Source organism: Gigantopelta aegis, chromosome 2, assembly GCF_016097555.1.
Source record: "Gigantopelta aegis isolate Gae_Host chromosome 2, Gae_host_genome, whole genome shotgun sequence".
Lineage (NCBI taxonomy): Eukaryota > Metazoa > Mollusca > Gastropoda > Neomphalida > Peltospiridae > Gigantopelta > Gigantopelta aegis.
In genome coordinates, this window is record NC_054700.1 from 7,913,731 (window position 1) to 7,932,900 (window position 19,170).

The window sequence follows — 19,170 nt, forward strand, 5'->3', positions numbered from 1 at the left end:
TGAAAAATGACCTGCGATGTTTTTGGTAATTTTGGCAGGTGAATTTTTATTTCACCTGCTAGGTATAAAAAATGGACTGCTTTTCGCTTTTCGCAGGTCACTATTACAAGCTGTGGGCAATGGACAGTTTAACAGTTACGGGTCCTGAACTGGGTACTAATTGTGTCAGTCCCCACGTCGGCGACAAAATTGACAATTAAACCAACCTTCAATGAGAGGAATCGAACCAAGGACCCTCTGCGCAAGAAACAGCGTTCTGCCAACTAAGATAATAGGGAAATCCCCACTAACTACTGCCAGTAGGAACACTGTGTACCAACATTACTACGGTACATATTTATTTTTTTATATATAGATATTTGCTGGCACACATTAAAAGTTCATTGTAGCAACGTCGAAACGTTCGTACCAGTAATCTGGTATTATTTTGTACGTGGTATTAGTTATTATGTTTTTGCGTAAAGGAAACACCGTAAGGTTAAGGTATGGTGCCAGTTATATGCTATGTTTTATGTATGCCACTGTTGTTTTATGGGATCAATTATTGAATCGATGCCCCACTAAATCTATGATAAAGTTTTGTTTTGTTTTTTGGTGGGTATTGTAAAGAAAAGCGGGACATGCTTTTTTATGGGAAGGAAAAGAAAGAAAGAAAAAATTAATCGAATAATTTCTAAATGTCTGTCTGTCTGTCTGTCTATCTATACGTGTGTGTGTGTGTGTGTGTCTGTGTATATATACATATATATATGACTAACTGAACTTAATATTTTCCAATTTGACCTTCCAGGAATATGGTCAGATCCTGTCATAGGGTTTTACGTGCACATTCAGAACAAGTTGTTGTAGCGCACGCCTGTCCTGGGCACAAGAGCCGGCCAGGACAGGAGGGGGGGGGGGGGACCGCCTGCACTGGCAGGTGCAAGTGAGCACCAGCAGCCCACCAAGAATATATTACATGTGCATTTTAAATGCATGTGAGAATTGACTGGTAAAGGGTGCACTGATACATTCTTGACACTGCGCTGTTGCGTTCTGGTGATTTGGTTCAACAAACATGCCTACGTCAATTAAACATCTTAACGTTATCACGAACTGGGCTAATTCTTAACGACATAGCAACCTTTCACACTTCGGCACGGTTGATTTGGTAGCATATCATCACTTTCCGGTGATTTATAGCACCGTTCCTACGGTGGTGACACTCACTCGACTGGTATCGTGCCGGTATGTTATTCTCCTCAGCAATGTAACCGTTGTCGCGGTTCATTTGCGTCGTGTTCAGTTCATGAAGCGCGTTGCTGACAGTAACGGACCTGTCATGTTTAAAGAAACGGTAAAGCAATTCGAAATCCTGCCTTTCGAGCCTGGATAGTTTGTTTATCACCTGTGTGTAAAATGGGTCAAAAGAAAGCCCACCTACAATGGTCTGGCTTGCCGAACGATTTCAACCAGGTTTCTATAAAATATGTAATAGAATGAATGAATGTTTAACGACACCCCAGCACGAAAAATACATCGGCTATTGGGTGTCAAACTATGGTAATGCAAATAAATAAAGTGATGATCAACATCAATATAAAAATTCAAGGTTTAAACAAAAACAGTGTAAAGAACTGTGCAAAAATACAAATATCACAGAATTTTACGGACACCGAATTTTACTCTAAACTTCAATTTGTGCTGTATTGGCCATTCTCAAAGAGAATGTTACACCCCTGCACCACGGTGAGGTTACAGCACGCGCAGGGGATATGTAATATACGCAGATCGAAGTAAGGAAATGTTTCATTTAACGACGCACTCAACACATTTTATTTACGGTTATATAGCGTTAGACATATGGTTAAGGACCACACAGATATTGAGAGAGGAAACCCGCTGTCGCCACTTCATGGGCTACTCTTTTCGATTAGCAGCAAGGGATCTTTTATATGCACCATCCCACAGACAGGATAGTACACACCACGGCCTTTGTTACACCAGTTGTGGAGCACTGGCCGGAACGAGAAACAGCTCAATTGGAGACGCAGACCGTCGCAGATCAACGCAGACAATCTGCGATTTTATCAATTTGCGTCAGTCTGCGTTCATTGGCGAAGTGTTACAGATTTTATGCAAACCAGAATTTGCAAAAACCGTTGGAAGTTTATTTTTATTTTTTAATCATCGGCTGTTGGATGTCAAACATTTGGTAATTATTGTGACAAGTAGTCTTCAATGAAAACGCACTGCATTTTTGCATTAGTAGCAAGACATGGTTCAATAGACATGGCGGCACATACCACGATATTTGATATATATCAGTCGTAGGACGGGACAAACCCATTCTTATTAGGCTTTAGATAAATCATTCATTTCCATAGGCATACGGGCTCCCATTTCTGGTGGGGGGTGGGGGGCTCCAGTTCAATAGACATGGCGGCACATACTACGGCTTTTAATGTATACCAGTCGTGGGATGGGAAAAGCCCATTCGTAATTAGGCTGTAGATAAATCATTCATTTCCATAGGCATACGGGCTCCTATTTCTGGTGGGAGTTTTTTTTTTTTTTTTTTTTGGGGGGGGGGGGGGGTTAGGCAGCTTTATGCCCGAATTAAACAAATATGCCTGAATCTGCATAACGACGTTTTTGTTTTCTTATATTTGCATTACTATCAAACAGCCATATAATGTTCCACACGAATCCCTACGCATTTTTACATGAATAACAAATAATAGTGTTAGTAAAATGATGGAAATACATGGTAAAATGGTTTCAGGCCAGCTTATTTTGCTTGAATTGTCTTCATCGTTTTTGCGAAGTCGCAGGTTTGCTCCAACACAGGGGAGGACGACGGTTGACTCACCTGACCCCCCCCCCCCCCCTCCTCAAACGCTTTTGTTAATTTTTACTTGATTTTCATGTCTATGTCCAAATAATGTTCAAGCACACTGTCCGTGGCACATACCCCCCCCCCCCCCCAAGTAAATGGTGCGCTTTCAGAACTAAAACATACAGGTTTATACATATGGAGTTTCTGGTCGTGCAAAAACAAAACAGAAAAAGGGTCCACTTGGTTCATATTGGTTCATATTCGATCCCCCCCCCCCCCCCTCCCAGGTCTAGATCACGCTACGTCCCTGAGCTATCTGGGTTGTTTGCCCAGGACAGGGGGTTAACGGATAGTTGTTAGTACGAGAGACGTCGGTGTAGTGGTGTAGATAGCTCGCCATCATCAAATTAGTCCAGAACTGTCCGTCTTAATTAATTTATTTCGTCTGTACGGAATTCACTACATCTTCACAATGGGCAGGATCTTTAGGAAGAGCGCTCGCCCGAGGTGCTTGCGTCGTAGGATCGAACCACTTCAGTGGACCTATTCTCCGATTGGGTTTTCCCGTCCAATCCAATGCACCACGACTGGTAAATCAAAGACCATGGTATGTGCTGCTCTGTCTGTGGGAAAATGCATATAAAAGATCCCTAGCTTCTAATGGAAAAATGTAGCGGATTTTCTTTAAGACTATACGTAATTTGTTTTACCAATAGCCGATGATTAATAAATCAATGTGCTCTAGTGGTGTCGCTAAATAAAACAAACTTTAACTTTGACTACATCTTCACAAGGGAGCAACTATCGACTAGGTTTTCGACAGCTTACTACAGCAGTTTCAAACCAGAATACTGTTATATTACAGGGTTCGACAAAACCACTAGCCCTCGATCCCGGCTAGTGAAATTTTAGTCTGGGCTAATGGAAATTCTGTAATACAATTAATATGGCACTAGCCATAGCTTCTGTGAGGGCTAGTGACTTTCTCAAACATTTGTCAACCTCTACTACAAACAATTATGCCTCACTGTTCTGTTAAGTCTCACAGTTCTGGACGAAGCTGTAACTTCACGTTATATACTATTTACTCATCCTTGTTTCGCCTTTTCCTCCATAGAACAACAGGTAAAGAAAAACCTGACACGGCGTGAAGGTCTCTTCACGCCGCGTTTTGGTTCATAGGACTCTAAACAAACATTAGGTACAAGAGCGAGTGTAGCTGAATTGATACCCCATACATTAATGGGAAAGGTAAAAAAGGTCACTCGTTTAATAGGGGTCACCTGACGGGAATGTCAGAGATCGTCATTTCATTAAGGGTCACTTGAAGATACCGCTAAATGCCGCAAGCTTGACAATTGGCGTTGAAGGGTTTTGAACCAAGTCGTGCCAAGTGAAGCACGTTCGAGGGACGGTTACTTTTATTCGAGTGATCCACCTGTGACAGATTGCCGGTTTGTCGAATTAGGCAGAGATTTCTATGAGAAATACACGTGAATAGAAATATTATAGAGAACCCAGACTGTCGATAACAACACCACAGCATGAAAGTCACATGGACTTTTGCAAAAAGAAAATATATAAAGAAATATATATACTCTTTAAAAAAAAGTAGGGGAACTCTAATAAGAATTTCCAAATGTAAAAAGTGTAAGGTATGTTAGCTGTGGGGAATGGTTATATGATAATAGTGAAATAATTGGGCAAACATTACAACCGGTAGTTCAGTATTACAGTAGATTTTTGAAGATCTTGAAGGACGATTGGGGTCAGAAGTGAACTACGAAAGTTGACGTTTTTTTATCAGTAAATCGCAAATTCAAACAATAAAAATGACTAAAAACAAAACAATAACAACTGTATGATCAACAGAATGAAAACGATTGACAGAAATAATGTTCCACAGTGATTAATGGACCTTCCTGGAAATTGTCAAAATCGAGAATGACACCCCACGCAGGTGTACGGGGCAACTGCGTGATGCATGTGCAAACTAAGGGATGTGTTTTGGTGTGTTGATAAACAGACCTGAACGTTTTTTACTAGGGTGTCTGTGGTCAAAACGTATGTTGGGTCTAATAGTTGATATTAACATTAATATTTCAGGTTCCCCTACTTTTTTTGAAGAGTAAGTATATGTATATATACACGTATATATATATATATATATATATATATATATATATATATATATATATATATATATATATATATATATATATATATATATATATATATATTTAATGTAAGATATTTTATGAAGACTATATACTGTTTTTGTTTAACACCCCACTAGAGAACATTGACTAATTAAATCTTCGGCTATTGGATGTCAAATATTTGGTAATTCTGATACATAGCCTTAGAGAGGAAACCCGCTACATTTGTCCATTAGCTGCAAGAGATCTTTCATATGCAGTTTCCCCACAGTCAGTACAGCATATACCAGTCGTGTGGCACTGGTTGGGACGGAATGAATGGATGTTTGACGACACCTCAGCACGAAAAATGCATCGGCTATTGGGTGTCAAACTATGATAATGCAAACAAATAAAGTGGTGATCAACATCAATATAAAAATTAAAGTGTTAAATAAAACACAGTATAAAGAACTGTGCAAAAATACAAATATCACAGATAGATCAAATTGTGAAACTAATTCTGGATGGAATCGAAATGATTCCATCACATTTCTCTGACCAAATATACCTTTTCGAGTGGTTGGCACTGGATAAAACCCCCAGAGAAAGCCCACCGAGAGGATCGATCTCAGCACCCCAGGCAAGCGCTCTACCTACTGAGCAGCAAACGGATGGGAAGCTGTCCAGCAATTGATTTATCTTTTTACAATCTGAAACATAGAACATGTACAGGGCCGTAGCTAGCGGGGGGAGGGGAGCAAGGGGGCACTTGCCCCCCCCCCCCCCAACACAAAAATCCGGAAAAAATATAGAAACTTAAAGAACATTCTCTTCTTAACTGTTTAAACAGTTTTAGACTATTAACTACTCAGTTACCCACCCCCCACACACACACACCCCCACCCCCACCCCCAATACTAAATTCTAGCTACGGCCCTGATGTGAACCATCATGGGTTTGCCATTCCAGTTATCTACCAATTAAGCCATCAGTACGAGGGGCATGCGTCCATTAATTTCGAATCGTGTAAATGCAGATCTACTACTTATCTCATGTATTTCGAACGGTATACTTAGGTGTGTTATGTCTGCGTGCCCAAGGGCGCACATTGTTGGCAGTGCACAAAACAGACATCATTATATACACACGCACATCCCGTGGTTTAATTTTGTTTTCTTCTGTAAAAACGCCAGTGAATATTTGTAATAATTAAAGCAAATAAACTATGGGCTCCTGGAGCAGATAATCACAACAAGTTCTACTAACACGTCAATGTTACAGAAGACAGAAAAGAGAGAAGATTTGTTTCGTTTGTAATTTGTTGATTTAATTGGTGGTCTTGTATCTATGGAATTTGTTATAATAGTGGCAGGTGTTCAGTTGCCAAAATATTTTAATGTCATTTCGCTTCTGTTGGGGATGGCTTGTTGAATTCTTTCCAAATTTCAGAAGCAATTTATTCGCTTATATCCAAGTATGAACTAACAGACGTATTCAAAGCTGAACATGTGTTAGTTCACGATCACTTCAGTTTATGGCGGAAACCTAGCTAGTTGGTGTTTTAATTTTTATATATATTTTTTTTTTTTATCATTTGTTTTTAAAGTGGTATCAAGGGAAAAAACCAGATATCGCACTCATAATAGTATCTCTACTCCATGCAGAATCAAACGATGTTTTTTTATCAAGGTCGTGACTACAACTATGAATCACTGCCATGTATTTTGTCGATAAGAGGACTGCCATTTCCACGGACCGCTTCTTCCTAAATAAGATATTGAGTTGATTGAGCCCCTGGACTCTTTTATCAGTCCCTGGTTCGAATCGAAAGTTTATTTTTCTGTTACAAATAGATATTAAAACACACTCCGCCAATAACTTCTAGTAACTGAATTTGTAGTATTTTAATTCTAGATTTAGATGGGATGTGATGGTCTTACTCTGGGCTTCCTCCCAAAATACTACCGCCATGTAGTTAACTGGTGGTCCAAAGAAGTCAGCGGAAGAACTTACCAACCAACCAACCTGATGGTGGCTTACATTGCTGTTGAATTTATGGAATTTATCTTTGACCACAATATCTAGCACGATGTGCGTGCGGTAGACTAGTCGCCTGCAAAAAGATCCTTGAGACCCAAGGCGAACGGCAGTGCAGATAAAAAGGGGAGACGTGATCAGAACAATCGGAATCTCTTAAAAAGGCCTTGCGTATTGTATTATAGATTATTTTTTTTAGAGTGGGTGGGTGTTAGGGGTGTTGGCGGGTTTTTTTTTGTGGGTTTTTTTTTATCAATCAACATCAGTACTGTGTATGATTCAAACAACCAATGGGCAATATGTAATTCAGCAGATGGGTTTATCATTGATACCTTCGCCATCATTAAAACGTTGCCAGGGGCAACTGCCATGTTTTTAGTACGTGTTCACTGACGCGTGGCAATATGCGATGTTATTATTGCCTGGATATTTTGGCCAAAAACTCATCATGTTTGACTAATTACTTTCGCGCGCAGCCACCAGCTTATCGATACGGAAGCCCGTCTATTGGACATCAGCCCCGCCTCCCTCCAATCTTTCCGGACTAACTGATAATCACGGTGCACGTTAACGACTTTACCGGACACGTGCATTTTTGGCTCCATCTGGCGGAACACGACTCCGCCCGAATGCAAATACGGCCACCTCATTGGTTCGTCACGATTGTCTCGGATGCTCCGTAGCTTACCTACATACTTTATGAATGGAGCTTTTCTTGTGGTTCCAGAAACAAAAACAAATCGCAGAGAAATTCTCACTTACTATAAGTTAAACCTCAGGTACTGAAGAGCTTGGGATTGCATGCACTAAAAGAGAAATTGTGTAACCTCAGCATGGGAATTGTTCCGTGTGTAATGTGATCTAAGCGTTGTGAACAGCATGGATGCAGACGGACATACTGGGTGATTGTCGCGATGACAGGCCCATGGGCCATTTGTGTCATGTTTGCTCAAATTCAGGTGAGGAACTTTATCAGTTTATCTCTGACACAGATATCCAGCTGTTTGATCAGTGATAATATCCATAGTCGAAACCAATATAAAGGCAACCGTGTAGACATACGACTCAGATATTACGGACATATCCAATGCTCATATTACGTACGCATGCATAATATATTTTGACTGACGTGTTAAGGACACGAAAGCCATAATTATTGTTGATAGTGTTGAATAAATAATGCGTTGTTTAAGAAAAGAAAGTTGCCCGATGTCAATATTGTGTAACATGATGATCGTATGTATGTAGATTTTTTGTTAATACGGTTTTAGAATGCAAAGGAAGGGGGCATTTATGTAACAACTCATCAGCACATTTTAAGCTACTGCTATTTGGTGTCTAACAAACGGTTATTTCGACACTTGGTAGGGAGTGAGAGAGATAGAAAGAGGGAGAGAAGGGAGACAGAGGGGGATTGGGGATGATACCCGCTGTTGCTATATAGTCTACTCTACATGTAAAACAACCAGATATATTTATATGCAATTTTAGAATGGATGGCATGAAGAAACATTGCTTTCCTATACCCATTACCCGTAAAATATATTAAACCGGGTTTTGGGGTTGTCTTTTTTTTTTATCCCAATCAGTGTCTTACAACTGATGTAACAATGGCCTATGGAAAAGTGTGTGTAAAAGTCTCTTGCTACTTTTCCGAATGGAGAGTCTGTGGGATGTATGTTAGACACCATATAGCCGTAGGTTTTAATGCATGTTATCACAGCTATATCTATTCCAGTGGGCTATGTCCTGTGTCAGTTTTGATTTAGTCAGTTAGTAAAGGAGTGGCAGTCCAGTTTGTGGTACTGCAGGAAGGATGTACTGTCCAGTGAAGGATCTCCTCAAGAGTGACTGTCTTCCTATAGACGAGGCACTAGACAGAGACCCATTCGACTCTGCAATGAACAGAATTGAAATGCTGTCTTGATCGCGGATAACGGTTTTGTCGTTCAGATTTAAATGTGTTGAGATGTCCTTGGTCAAAATATATTCCTTTCTTTTCCATTCCAAACTGTAACTGTTTACTCCAGTAACCTCTTGACGCCGCACACTTAATGACTTGTCATTACTCTCAGCTTATCAACGATCAAAGGGTCCGCAAACCTTTCATCTTGAAAATGGTAAACGATGTTGCCTTGCATATAATCATTTTTATCGAATACCCAGTTTCGTTTTGAGAGGGAAAGTAGTGCGTCGACTTGACATAGGTTTTTTTGTTGCCGAAGTAACGCAGGAAACAAAGATGTAACACAAGGGGTTGTTCTGGAGTTGTTTGTTTGTTTGTGTGTTTGTTTGTTTGTGTACTAGCCATCCTCCCCAGCTGTTTCATAACATAAGCAGTGCGTCGACTTGATATACGTTTTTTGTTGTCAAAGTAACGCAGGACACACAGATTGATTGTAAACATATTTTATTGTACAAAGAACAAAAGAATTGGGCACACAGATGCAATACAAGGGTTTGTGTGTTTGTTTGTTTGTTTGTTTGTTTGTTTTCTAGCCATCCTACGCAGCTATTTCATAACATGAGCACATGGTTTGTGTTAAACCTGTATCAGGCTCATAGCTTATTCTAGTTTGAAATTTTGCTCCTTTTCGTCATATACTGATGGAAATAAATAAAGGAACAGCAAATACTGACTGCAACCAAACTCCCATCCAAGGAATCAGGAAGGTAACGGGTTCTAACCGTGTTACTGGCGTTCAATCCAACATAACATCTCTATCTTAGCAGGATGAAAACTAATACATGGAAATATACTTACTACCATGTACACTTGCCCTAGATCTATACCGGTTAAGTTTGTACTCTTTGATGTAAAATGCATCATTTTAAACTTAAAGATCTCGGTGTCAACCGACAGGGTTAAATCAGCAGGTACAGACTTACCTGTATCCGACTCGGTGGGTCGGGGTAATCGTGTTCTACCTTTACGAGTTTTTTTCTCTGCCGCGATCCCTTTGATGTGCGTATAATATTACTACCTGGAGGTTGGAGAGAAAAACACATATTCCCTTATGGACACCGGAAGCGTTAGAATAACAAGCAGTTTGTTGAGTGTAAAACCCAGATAACGGACTGTACCATACCATGGTGGTTTTGTTTCAGCTAGGTAAAAGTGGCAACAGACATAACTTTGGCACAGATGAAAAGTTTGCTATGTTTAATTTAATTTTAATGTTTTAAAACATTTTTTTATTTCTTTACTATTAAAATGTACTTACCTTCATATTTGTGTTGTGTTGTATTTTCCCCACAGCTGTTTACATTGTGTTTTACACAATTATCTAAAAAAAATATATCTACCTTTGTCCGACACCCAATAGCCAATCTGTAGTTTGTGTGCTGAGGTGTCGTTAAACATTCGTTAAACATTCATTCATTCATTCATTCATTCATTCATTCATTCATTCATTCCACTAGATTGGCGGGACGTAGGCCAGTGGTAAATCGCTCGCTTGATGCGCGGTCGGTCTGGGATCGATCCCCGTTGCTGGCCCCATTGGGCTATTTCTCGTTCCAGCCAGTGCACCACGATTGGCATATCAAAGGCCGTGGTATGTACTACCCTGCCTGTGGGGTGGTGCATATAAATGAACCCTTGCTGCTAATCGAAAAGAGTAGCCCATGAAGTGGCGACAGCGGGTTTCCTCTCTTAATATCTATATGGTCCTTAACCATATGTCTGACGCCATATAACCGTAAATCAAATGTGTTGAGTGCGTCGTTAAATAAAACATTTCTTTCTTTCTTTCATTCCACTAGAGTAGGTTGACTTATTAATCGTCATCGGTCCAACATTTGATTATTCTGATGTAGTCTTGAGAGAAAACTCGCTAGATGTTTCCATTATATTTTATATATACTATATTTTCATGTTTTATCCAATTAAGGTTCAAGCACGCTGTCCTGGGCACACACTTCAGCTATCTGGGTTGTTTGTCCAGGACAGAAGACGTAATGGTTAGTGAGAGAGAAGTCTGTGTAGTGGTGTTACACCTACCCATTGTGTCATTAAAACTCGCTCTGGGTGGGAGCAGGTACCGAGCTGCGAACCCAGTACCTACCAGCCTTAAGTGTGGTGGCTCAACCACGACACCACTGCACTGGGTTTTTTTTTTCATTAGCAGAAAGTGATCTTTTATATTCACTTTCTCGCAGACAGAACAGTACATACCACGGTCTTTGTTATACCAGTCGTGGGATTCTGGTTGGAAAGCCAGTTTTAGTAGAATATTGTGGGAATATTTCAGCCATGTCGCCGACAAAGGTTTCTTTAAATGCTGAAATGGAAATGGCATTTCCTTTATTATTTTATAAAATTTGGTTTTTTTAACGACACTACTAGAGCACATTGATATATTAATCATTGGCTATAGTCAATAGAGGAAACCCGCTACATTGTCTTAATGCAGCAAGGGATCTTTTATATGCACTTTACCGCAGACAGGAGAGCACATACCACCGCCTTTGACCAGTTGTGGTGCACTGGTTGGAACGAAAAAAAAAAACCAATCAGTTGAACGGATCCACTGAGGTGGTTCGATCCTGCGACGCCAGCACCTCAAACAAGCGCTCAACCGACTGAGCTTTAATCCCGCCCCCTATTATTTTATATTTCAGCTCTAATTGTATTTTCATTCTAAAAGAGTATTATGTAAAAGTGTGATTGAGTAAATACGAAACGAAAATTCATTTTAAATTCACTACACTATTTATTTTTTCAGATTCTGCTGACTGTTCGGGCAGACGAGAGAAATGACCGCTACCAGTGGGAGGTCACGTGGGAACCCTGCTCTGTCACGTGCAGTGTGAGTAAACAGGGAGTGTTTCACGTTTTATGTTAAATAAGATTCGGCGGCGGATCCAAAGGGGACGAAAACCAGGGATCCTGTCCCCTAAACATATTTAAGTGTCACTTTCTCCTCTTTCAATCCCCCCCTTGAGGTACCCTTTTGACGAGATGGTCCATGTGCCATTTTCCGTTAGTCCCCCCCCCCCCCAAAAAAAAAAAAAAAAAAAATCCTGGATCCGCCCCTGATAATTTACGTCTGCACATTGAGTGTATTACGAAATTAACTATAGCTGACTTTCAATATATACGATTTTCGCGTCCGTTGTTGTTTTCAGCTCTTGTGTTTTGCAATTGAAGACTGACTGACGTTGACTATGGACAAATGTAGATTTTTTCTGAACTTACGAATTGGCTAAACTCTTAAATTATCAATATACCGGTTAAGACATTTTAAACAAATATGCCGGTTAAGACATTTTAAACGAATGTAGCATTCTGATTCTGCACCGGGAGTTATTCCCCTCTGAACCGAGCGACCCGTCAGGTGAGGTGAGCTACACTGAAGTAAGATAACGCAGTTCCTCGCCTCCTGGCGTCGTGCAGGTGTTGAACGCAACTCTCTCGTCGGACTGGCATCTGTAACTGATCTCGCGTCAGACCGATTTGACACTATCTTACTGTTTCGTTTGACACAATCTGCGAGGCTCAAAACAGTTTTGTGAAATTCGTACGAGAAGCATCACACGCTTATTGCGGTAGAACTCGTATTCAACTGACACCCAGACAAGCTGTCCTGGCCTTGTATGCTAGAATCAAGTAACTGTATAGGGACTAATTTACTAAAACGCTCACGACTTTACGATCTCGGGAGTGTAATGAAAAAATACTTGAAAGGATTATGAGATATTGCTGAAGAGAACTTTATCAATTAAGCCAATGGGCCTCATTCCACGAAACGATCGTAGGTGGATAAGGTGATCTTAGCGCTAAGATCGCTTCGTGAAATGGGGCCTAGACTGAAGTTTGTTTTGTTAGCGACACCGCTGGAGCACATTGATTAATTAATCATCGGCTATTGGATGTCAAACATTTGGTAATTCTGACTCGTAGTCATTAGAGGAAACCCGCTAAAAAAAAAATTCTAATGCAGCAAGGGATCTTTTATATGCACTTTCCCACAGACAGGAAAGCACATACCATGGCCTTTCTTCAGTTGCGGTGCACTGATTGGAACGAGAAAAAAACACAATCAGCTGAATGGATCCCAGACGGCTTACCCTAGATAGAAGTTAATGGCGCAACTTGAGATGAAACAGGCTGCCGTCTTGTAAGGCTTGTATAGACTGGATGCGGCGTATGCGTGCGGTCCGACTAAAAAAAAATTTAAAATTGAAATACGTTAGTTTCAATCAGAGCGTCTAGACTGGATGCTAAAAACGTTTGTTTTGTTTAACGATACCACTAGAGCACACTGATTAATTCATCATCGGCTGTTTGGTAATTCTGAATCGCAGCCAACAGAGGAAACCCGCGACAGTTATCCATAAACAGCAAGGGATGTTTTATATGCACTTTTATGCAGACAGGAAAACACATACCACGGCTTTTGACCAGTTGTACTGTAGTGCACTGGTTTGAACGAAGACTGGATGCGTGCTTGTACAAAACGCATGCGGCCAGTCGCAATGAAATAATCGCATTTGGTGTATATAGCCAAAACACAAAATGTAGACGCACGCGCGTCACTTTCAATTTATTTGAGCCTGTAGCCGACTCCAACCGACTAACCCCAAAATATCTTTGTACTAGAATTTCTTGCAGAGAGGACAGAACATATTTTGTTATGTGAGAATTGATAACAATGGTAACCACAGATTGTAGCTATAAAAACCGTTACATCATTCCTCTAGAAAACTAGTTGGAAAGTTGTTGTTACGTATAGGTTAACACGATAGTGATTCCTTTTTGACGTATAAGTTAACTGTAACTGTAAGCACGGGCGCTGTAAATAAGTTTTAGTTGAAAATATGTTTAATTTGATTTTAAATTTGTTTGTTTTTAAGAATATGTAACAAATAAAATACTACATTCGTGTCCGTTATGTTAGGCTCAAACTATCAACTGTCACAGTTGCGTTGTAATTTCCCCCACTCCCGACTGACGACATGTGCGCTCAGATTAACAACTAATCAGTCGTGGGAGTTGTATACGACGAGAATCGAGTTGTAAGAGCGCTCAGATTAGCAACTGGATAATTATCGTAGAAGTTGAGAGATCTGCGAGTTGGCCATCTCCGTCGTGACAATTGGTAGTCTGACACTAGCATTATATACCATTTATCTTAAACTTTTTTTCGCTTGTTACATGCTCGTTGTAAGATAAATGGTATCAACGACCACTCATGTAATATTCTGTATATTTCTTTAAGTTTATAATATTATAATTATATACATGTATATGTAATCATCATTAACACTGTTCTGTTTAGACAGGATACCAGAAGACTTCCGCTTCCTGCAAAGACGTAACTTCCGGTCTGTACGTTGATGAACATCACTGTGCCAAACACAGCCGACCTGATGACGTCACTCTACAATGTACACTTCCAGATTGCACTACGAAACAGCATTACCCCAACTGGTACATTGGATCGTGGTCACCGGTATATATAATATATCAATAAGGAAATGTAATGGTTTTGGGTGGACACAAAAATAAAAATAAAATTAACAACCCCACATATACTAGTATGTATGTATATAAGTGAGTCCCGTGGTCCAGTGGATAACCTGCTGAACAATCAAGCTAACGACAGTGGTTCAAATTGCATCAAAGATGGCTCACACTTTCAGTCATCTTTCTCATATATCACCATACCTACCACTTTCATTATCTTAATATAAACAGACTTTCCAATTTCTACCACAATTTCAATCTGTTTCGACCCTTTTTGTCAAATTCCTCCAACTCTTATCTTCTGAGCTGTCCACATCATCGCCTACCTGTCTCAGCTTCCTCCACGGGAGAGAGAGAGAGAGAGATCCACAAACAAATAAAGAAAATGAAATGAACTGAAATGACATCAGATTGTTAACCTTCTCTCATAATTCAGTATATTTTTTGCAACTAAACTGCACTAAACTAAGTTTTTAAAACCTCGTCAGTTGTTCTTTTTTTACATGGAATAATACGAAATTTTAAAAATAATTATAAAAGTTATGAGTAATCCTTCGGAACTTGGATTTAAGCCAAACGTTTTGAAGGACAGTTTACATTATTTTTTTATTACCACCTCATTAACCTGATAGGTAGCATTAATTGATATGTTATCATGTTTGAACCTCTTCGTACGGAAACTGATACACTTAAATGCTGTTCGATACTATCTCACCTCTTGTTTTCTAACGGCACGTGAACACGGTACGACTTCCACGTACTGTTACTAATACACGTAAATATGGTGGCTATATGATGTATTTGCTCACCTCGTGTTTTCTAACGATACGTTCACACGGTGCGACTTCCACATTCTCTGATACAGGTAAATGTGGCTATATGATACTACTCGAGACGTTCTCACCTTATGTTTTCTAACGATACGTTCACACGGTGTAACCTCCTTGTACAGAAACTGATACCCGTAAATGTCTACATGATGTTATTCGTGATTTTCTCATCTCGTGTTTTCTAACGGTACGTTCACACGGTGTAACTTCCTCGTACAGCAACTGATACCGGTAAATGTGATGACTATATGATGTTATTCAAGACTTTCTTATCTTATTTTTTTAACGGTACCTCCACACGGTGCGACTTTCTTGTACTCTCAACTGATACCGGTAAATGTGATGACGATACGATGCTATTCGAGACTTTCTCACGTCATGTTTTTAACGGTACATTCACACGGTGAGACTTTCTTGTACTCTCAACTGATACCGGTAAATGTGATGACGACACGATGCTATTCGAGACTTTCTCACATCATGTTTTTAACGGTACGTCCACACGGTGCGACTTTCTTGTATTCTCAACTGATACCGGTAAATGTGATGACGACACGATGCTATTCGAGACTTTCTCACATCATTTTTTTAACGGTACGTCCACACGGTGCGACTTTCTTGTATTCTCAACTGATACCGGTAAATGTGATGACGACACGATGCTATTCGAGACTTTCTCACGTCATGTTTTTAACGGTACATTCACACGGTGTGACTTTCTTGTATTCTCAACTGATACCGGTAAATGTGATGCTGATACGATGCTATTCGAGACTTTCTCACGTCATGTTTTTAACGGTACATTCACACGGTGAGACTTTCTTGTATTCTCAACTGATACCGGTAAATGTGATGCCGATACGATGCTATTTGAGACTTTCCCACGTCATGTTTTTAACGGTACATTCACACTGAACGGGATGAATCAAACAATTGACAAAAGCCCAAAACACACCGAAGCCGTGTCTGGTTCTGGTTCTGGGTCTGGGTCTGGGTCTGGCTTGTGTGGCAAAGATGTATGTCTAGTATATTTTGATGTTTGCGTCTGTTGGGTGTTTTCAATATATACTACTCAAAAGAATTTAAGGGTCAGACGATATTTTCGACATTATTTGCTGAATGTCAATTATATTAGCTAGACCATAATGTCACGCATGGTATTGTTCCCTTTTGACGAAAGTGGGTCTAAGCAACCCATAAATGAATTAAAATCCACTGTCATTGACACTGTCGACTAGTTCTAATGGCGAAAACATGCTTACATTTGCACGTAAATTAGGGCGAAAGCGAAAGGTCTGCTAAGTGCCCATAACTTGCTTTTTCACAAAGCGCTTCATTTGCACGCTTTGCATGTGTATTCCATGTTCCCAATGCTGAATTTCCGTATAATTGGAGCTTGCGTTCGTGTACGGTGCACTCTCCAAATTCGACAATGGTACGACATCAACTGACTATCGAAGATCGAGGAAGGGCTATTGCTTGGCTTCAGGATGGCAATACGCAAAGAAATGTTGCTCTGAGACTTGGTGTCAGTCAGAGTGTCGTTGGCCGACTGTGGCAACGGTACCAAGCAACGAATTCTGTTCGAAATCGTCCACGTTCGGGAAGACCCCGAAGCACTACAAATAGAGAGGACCGCTACATCACCAATATGGCTCTACGTCAACGCACAACCACTGCACGCCGATTACGTGACAATCTGCGGACTGCGACTGGAACTCGAGTGTCTGATCAAACCATACGCAATCGTCTGAGAGCCAATAATCTACGCTGCCGTCGCCAGGCTGTTCGACCACCACTCCTACCACGTCACAGAACGGCCAGACGTCATTGGTGCACGCTTCATCTGCGGTGGCAACGTGTTCAGTGGGGTCGAGTGATGTTCACTGATGAGTCCAGGTTCAGTCTCCAGTTCAACGACGGTCGGGTTCGTGTCTACAGACGTCCTGGGGAGCGCTTCGCTGACGTTAACGTTAGACAACGTCACCGGTTCGGTGGTGGCAGCGTCATGGTGTGGGGCGGCATCTCTATCCACCACAGGACCCCCCTCTATGTGGTGGATGGCAATCTGAATGGAATCCGCTATATGAATGAGATTATCCGGCCGTTGGTTCTCCCAGGCCTTCAGCAGATTGGCGGCGGGGCAGTTCTGCAGGATGACAATGCCAGACCCCACCGCGCCAGGGTGGTAACGGACTTTCTCAGACAACAAGGTATCGCCAGGATGGATTGGCCAGCATATTCGCCTGACTTGGCCCCAATAGAGAACGCCTGGGACGAAGTAGGCAGGAGAGTTCGGGATAACCATGCCCCTCCGGCCAACCTTCATGATCTGGGTCAACGTCTTATGGCAGAGTGGCAGGCCATTCCCCAAGAGTTCTTCAGACGTCTGATCAACAGCACGAGGCAACGATGTGTCGAGTGTATTCGCGGCAGGCGTGGATTCACACACTATTAAACGAATGTTCTAATGTGTAAAATCCATGTTTGACAACCTTCAACTTTGACAGCATGTCATGTGACTTTCTTGTATACAGTGACGTTTATTTGTGGTTTTTTGTAAATATGGAACAATAAATAAAATTTTTGGTGTAGTTTACATCATCAATCTAATACACTCTGAAACTTATTTGGTTATAAATTTTTGACCCTTAAATTCTTTTGAGTAGTATATATTAACTGCGTTCATATTTTTAGATATATTTACTTTGCTATAAGTATAAACATCAACAATAATTATTAGATTTCTTCTTCCTGGTTTTTTTTGGGGGGGGGGGGGTTTGTGGGGTTTTTTTATATATTTTTTTATTTTTTATTTTAATAAATATGATCAATCAATCAATCAACTGGTTTAACGTGCTTATGTCCAATTAAGGTTCAAACACGCTCGTTGTGGGCACAAACTCTGAGATATTCATAGCCGAAAGAGTGAAGGGCTGTTTGGTTAAGTACGACTGACACAGGCTACAGCTGCCAGTCTGGCAGTGTGAAAATATAGCGAATGATCTATGTCGTCTGCTGCCAGATCTGAGGTTCGCGCCAGAACAAACGCGCTGTGTATTGTCATATTTGATTCAGTGCGTTTCATGTTTCACTGGTACCATATTCCTCTGACACATATCTAGCTGTCAGGGCGGGACGTAGCCCAGTCGTACAGCGCTCGCTCGATGCGCGATCGGCGTAGGATCGATCCCCGTCAGTGGGCTATTTCTCGTTTCAGCCAGTGCACCACGACTGGAATATCAAAGGCCGTGGTATGTACTACCCTGTCTGTGGGATGGTGCATATAAAAGATCCCTTGCTGCTAATCGAAACGAGTAGCCCATGAAGTGGCGACAGCGGGTTTTCTTTCTCAATATCTGTGTTGTCCTTAACCATATGTCTGATGCCATATAAACGTAAATAAAATGTGTTGAGTGCGTCGTTAAATAAAACTTTTCTTTCTTTCATACCTAGCTTCGGTGTGTTTTGGGGCCAAAAAATACAATCTACGATTACAATTGTTTTAACATATTTGGTGGTATACTGTTCACAAAGTAAGGTTTTTTTATATATATATAAAAACAATAACTATAGTGTTATATCTACCAAACGCAAAAAGTACTGTCGTTGCGACGTAACTAATTTCTATTTCTTGTTTAATATCCTAGTGTTCGACAACTTGTGGGTATGGCTACCAGCAAAGGGAGGTAATCTGCACCAGTCTGTTTGATCCAGACTGCTCGGTAGATAACAAACCGCCGGTGAAAAAAGCATGCAGCACGGGTGTCTCGTGCGGTGGTACAAACAGAAGACAAGGTGAGCTTTACTTAAAACCAATTCTGTTTTTAATATGGCCTAGTTAATGTAAAGGTCCATTTCAAATGATCGTGG

At 40.7% G+C, this 19,170-nt stretch overlaps 1 protein-coding gene across 1 annotated transcript in view; it reads left to right on the forward strand.

The window, feature by feature from the left end:
- The window catches only part of LOC121376589 (ADAMTS-like protein 3), a 49,307-nt gene that overhangs the window by 18,307 nt on the left and 11,830 nt on the right, over window positions 1-19,170 (forward strand). The window contains exons 2-4 of the mRNA XM_041504488.1: window positions 11,724-11,807; window positions 14,280-14,453; window positions 18,948-19,095. Coding sequence (XP_041360422.1) covers window positions 11,724-11,807; window positions 14,280-14,453; window positions 18,948-19,095 — 406 coding nt within the window. The remainder of the gene's footprint in view (window positions 1-11,723; window positions 11,808-14,279; window positions 14,454-18,947; window positions 19,096-19,170) is intronic.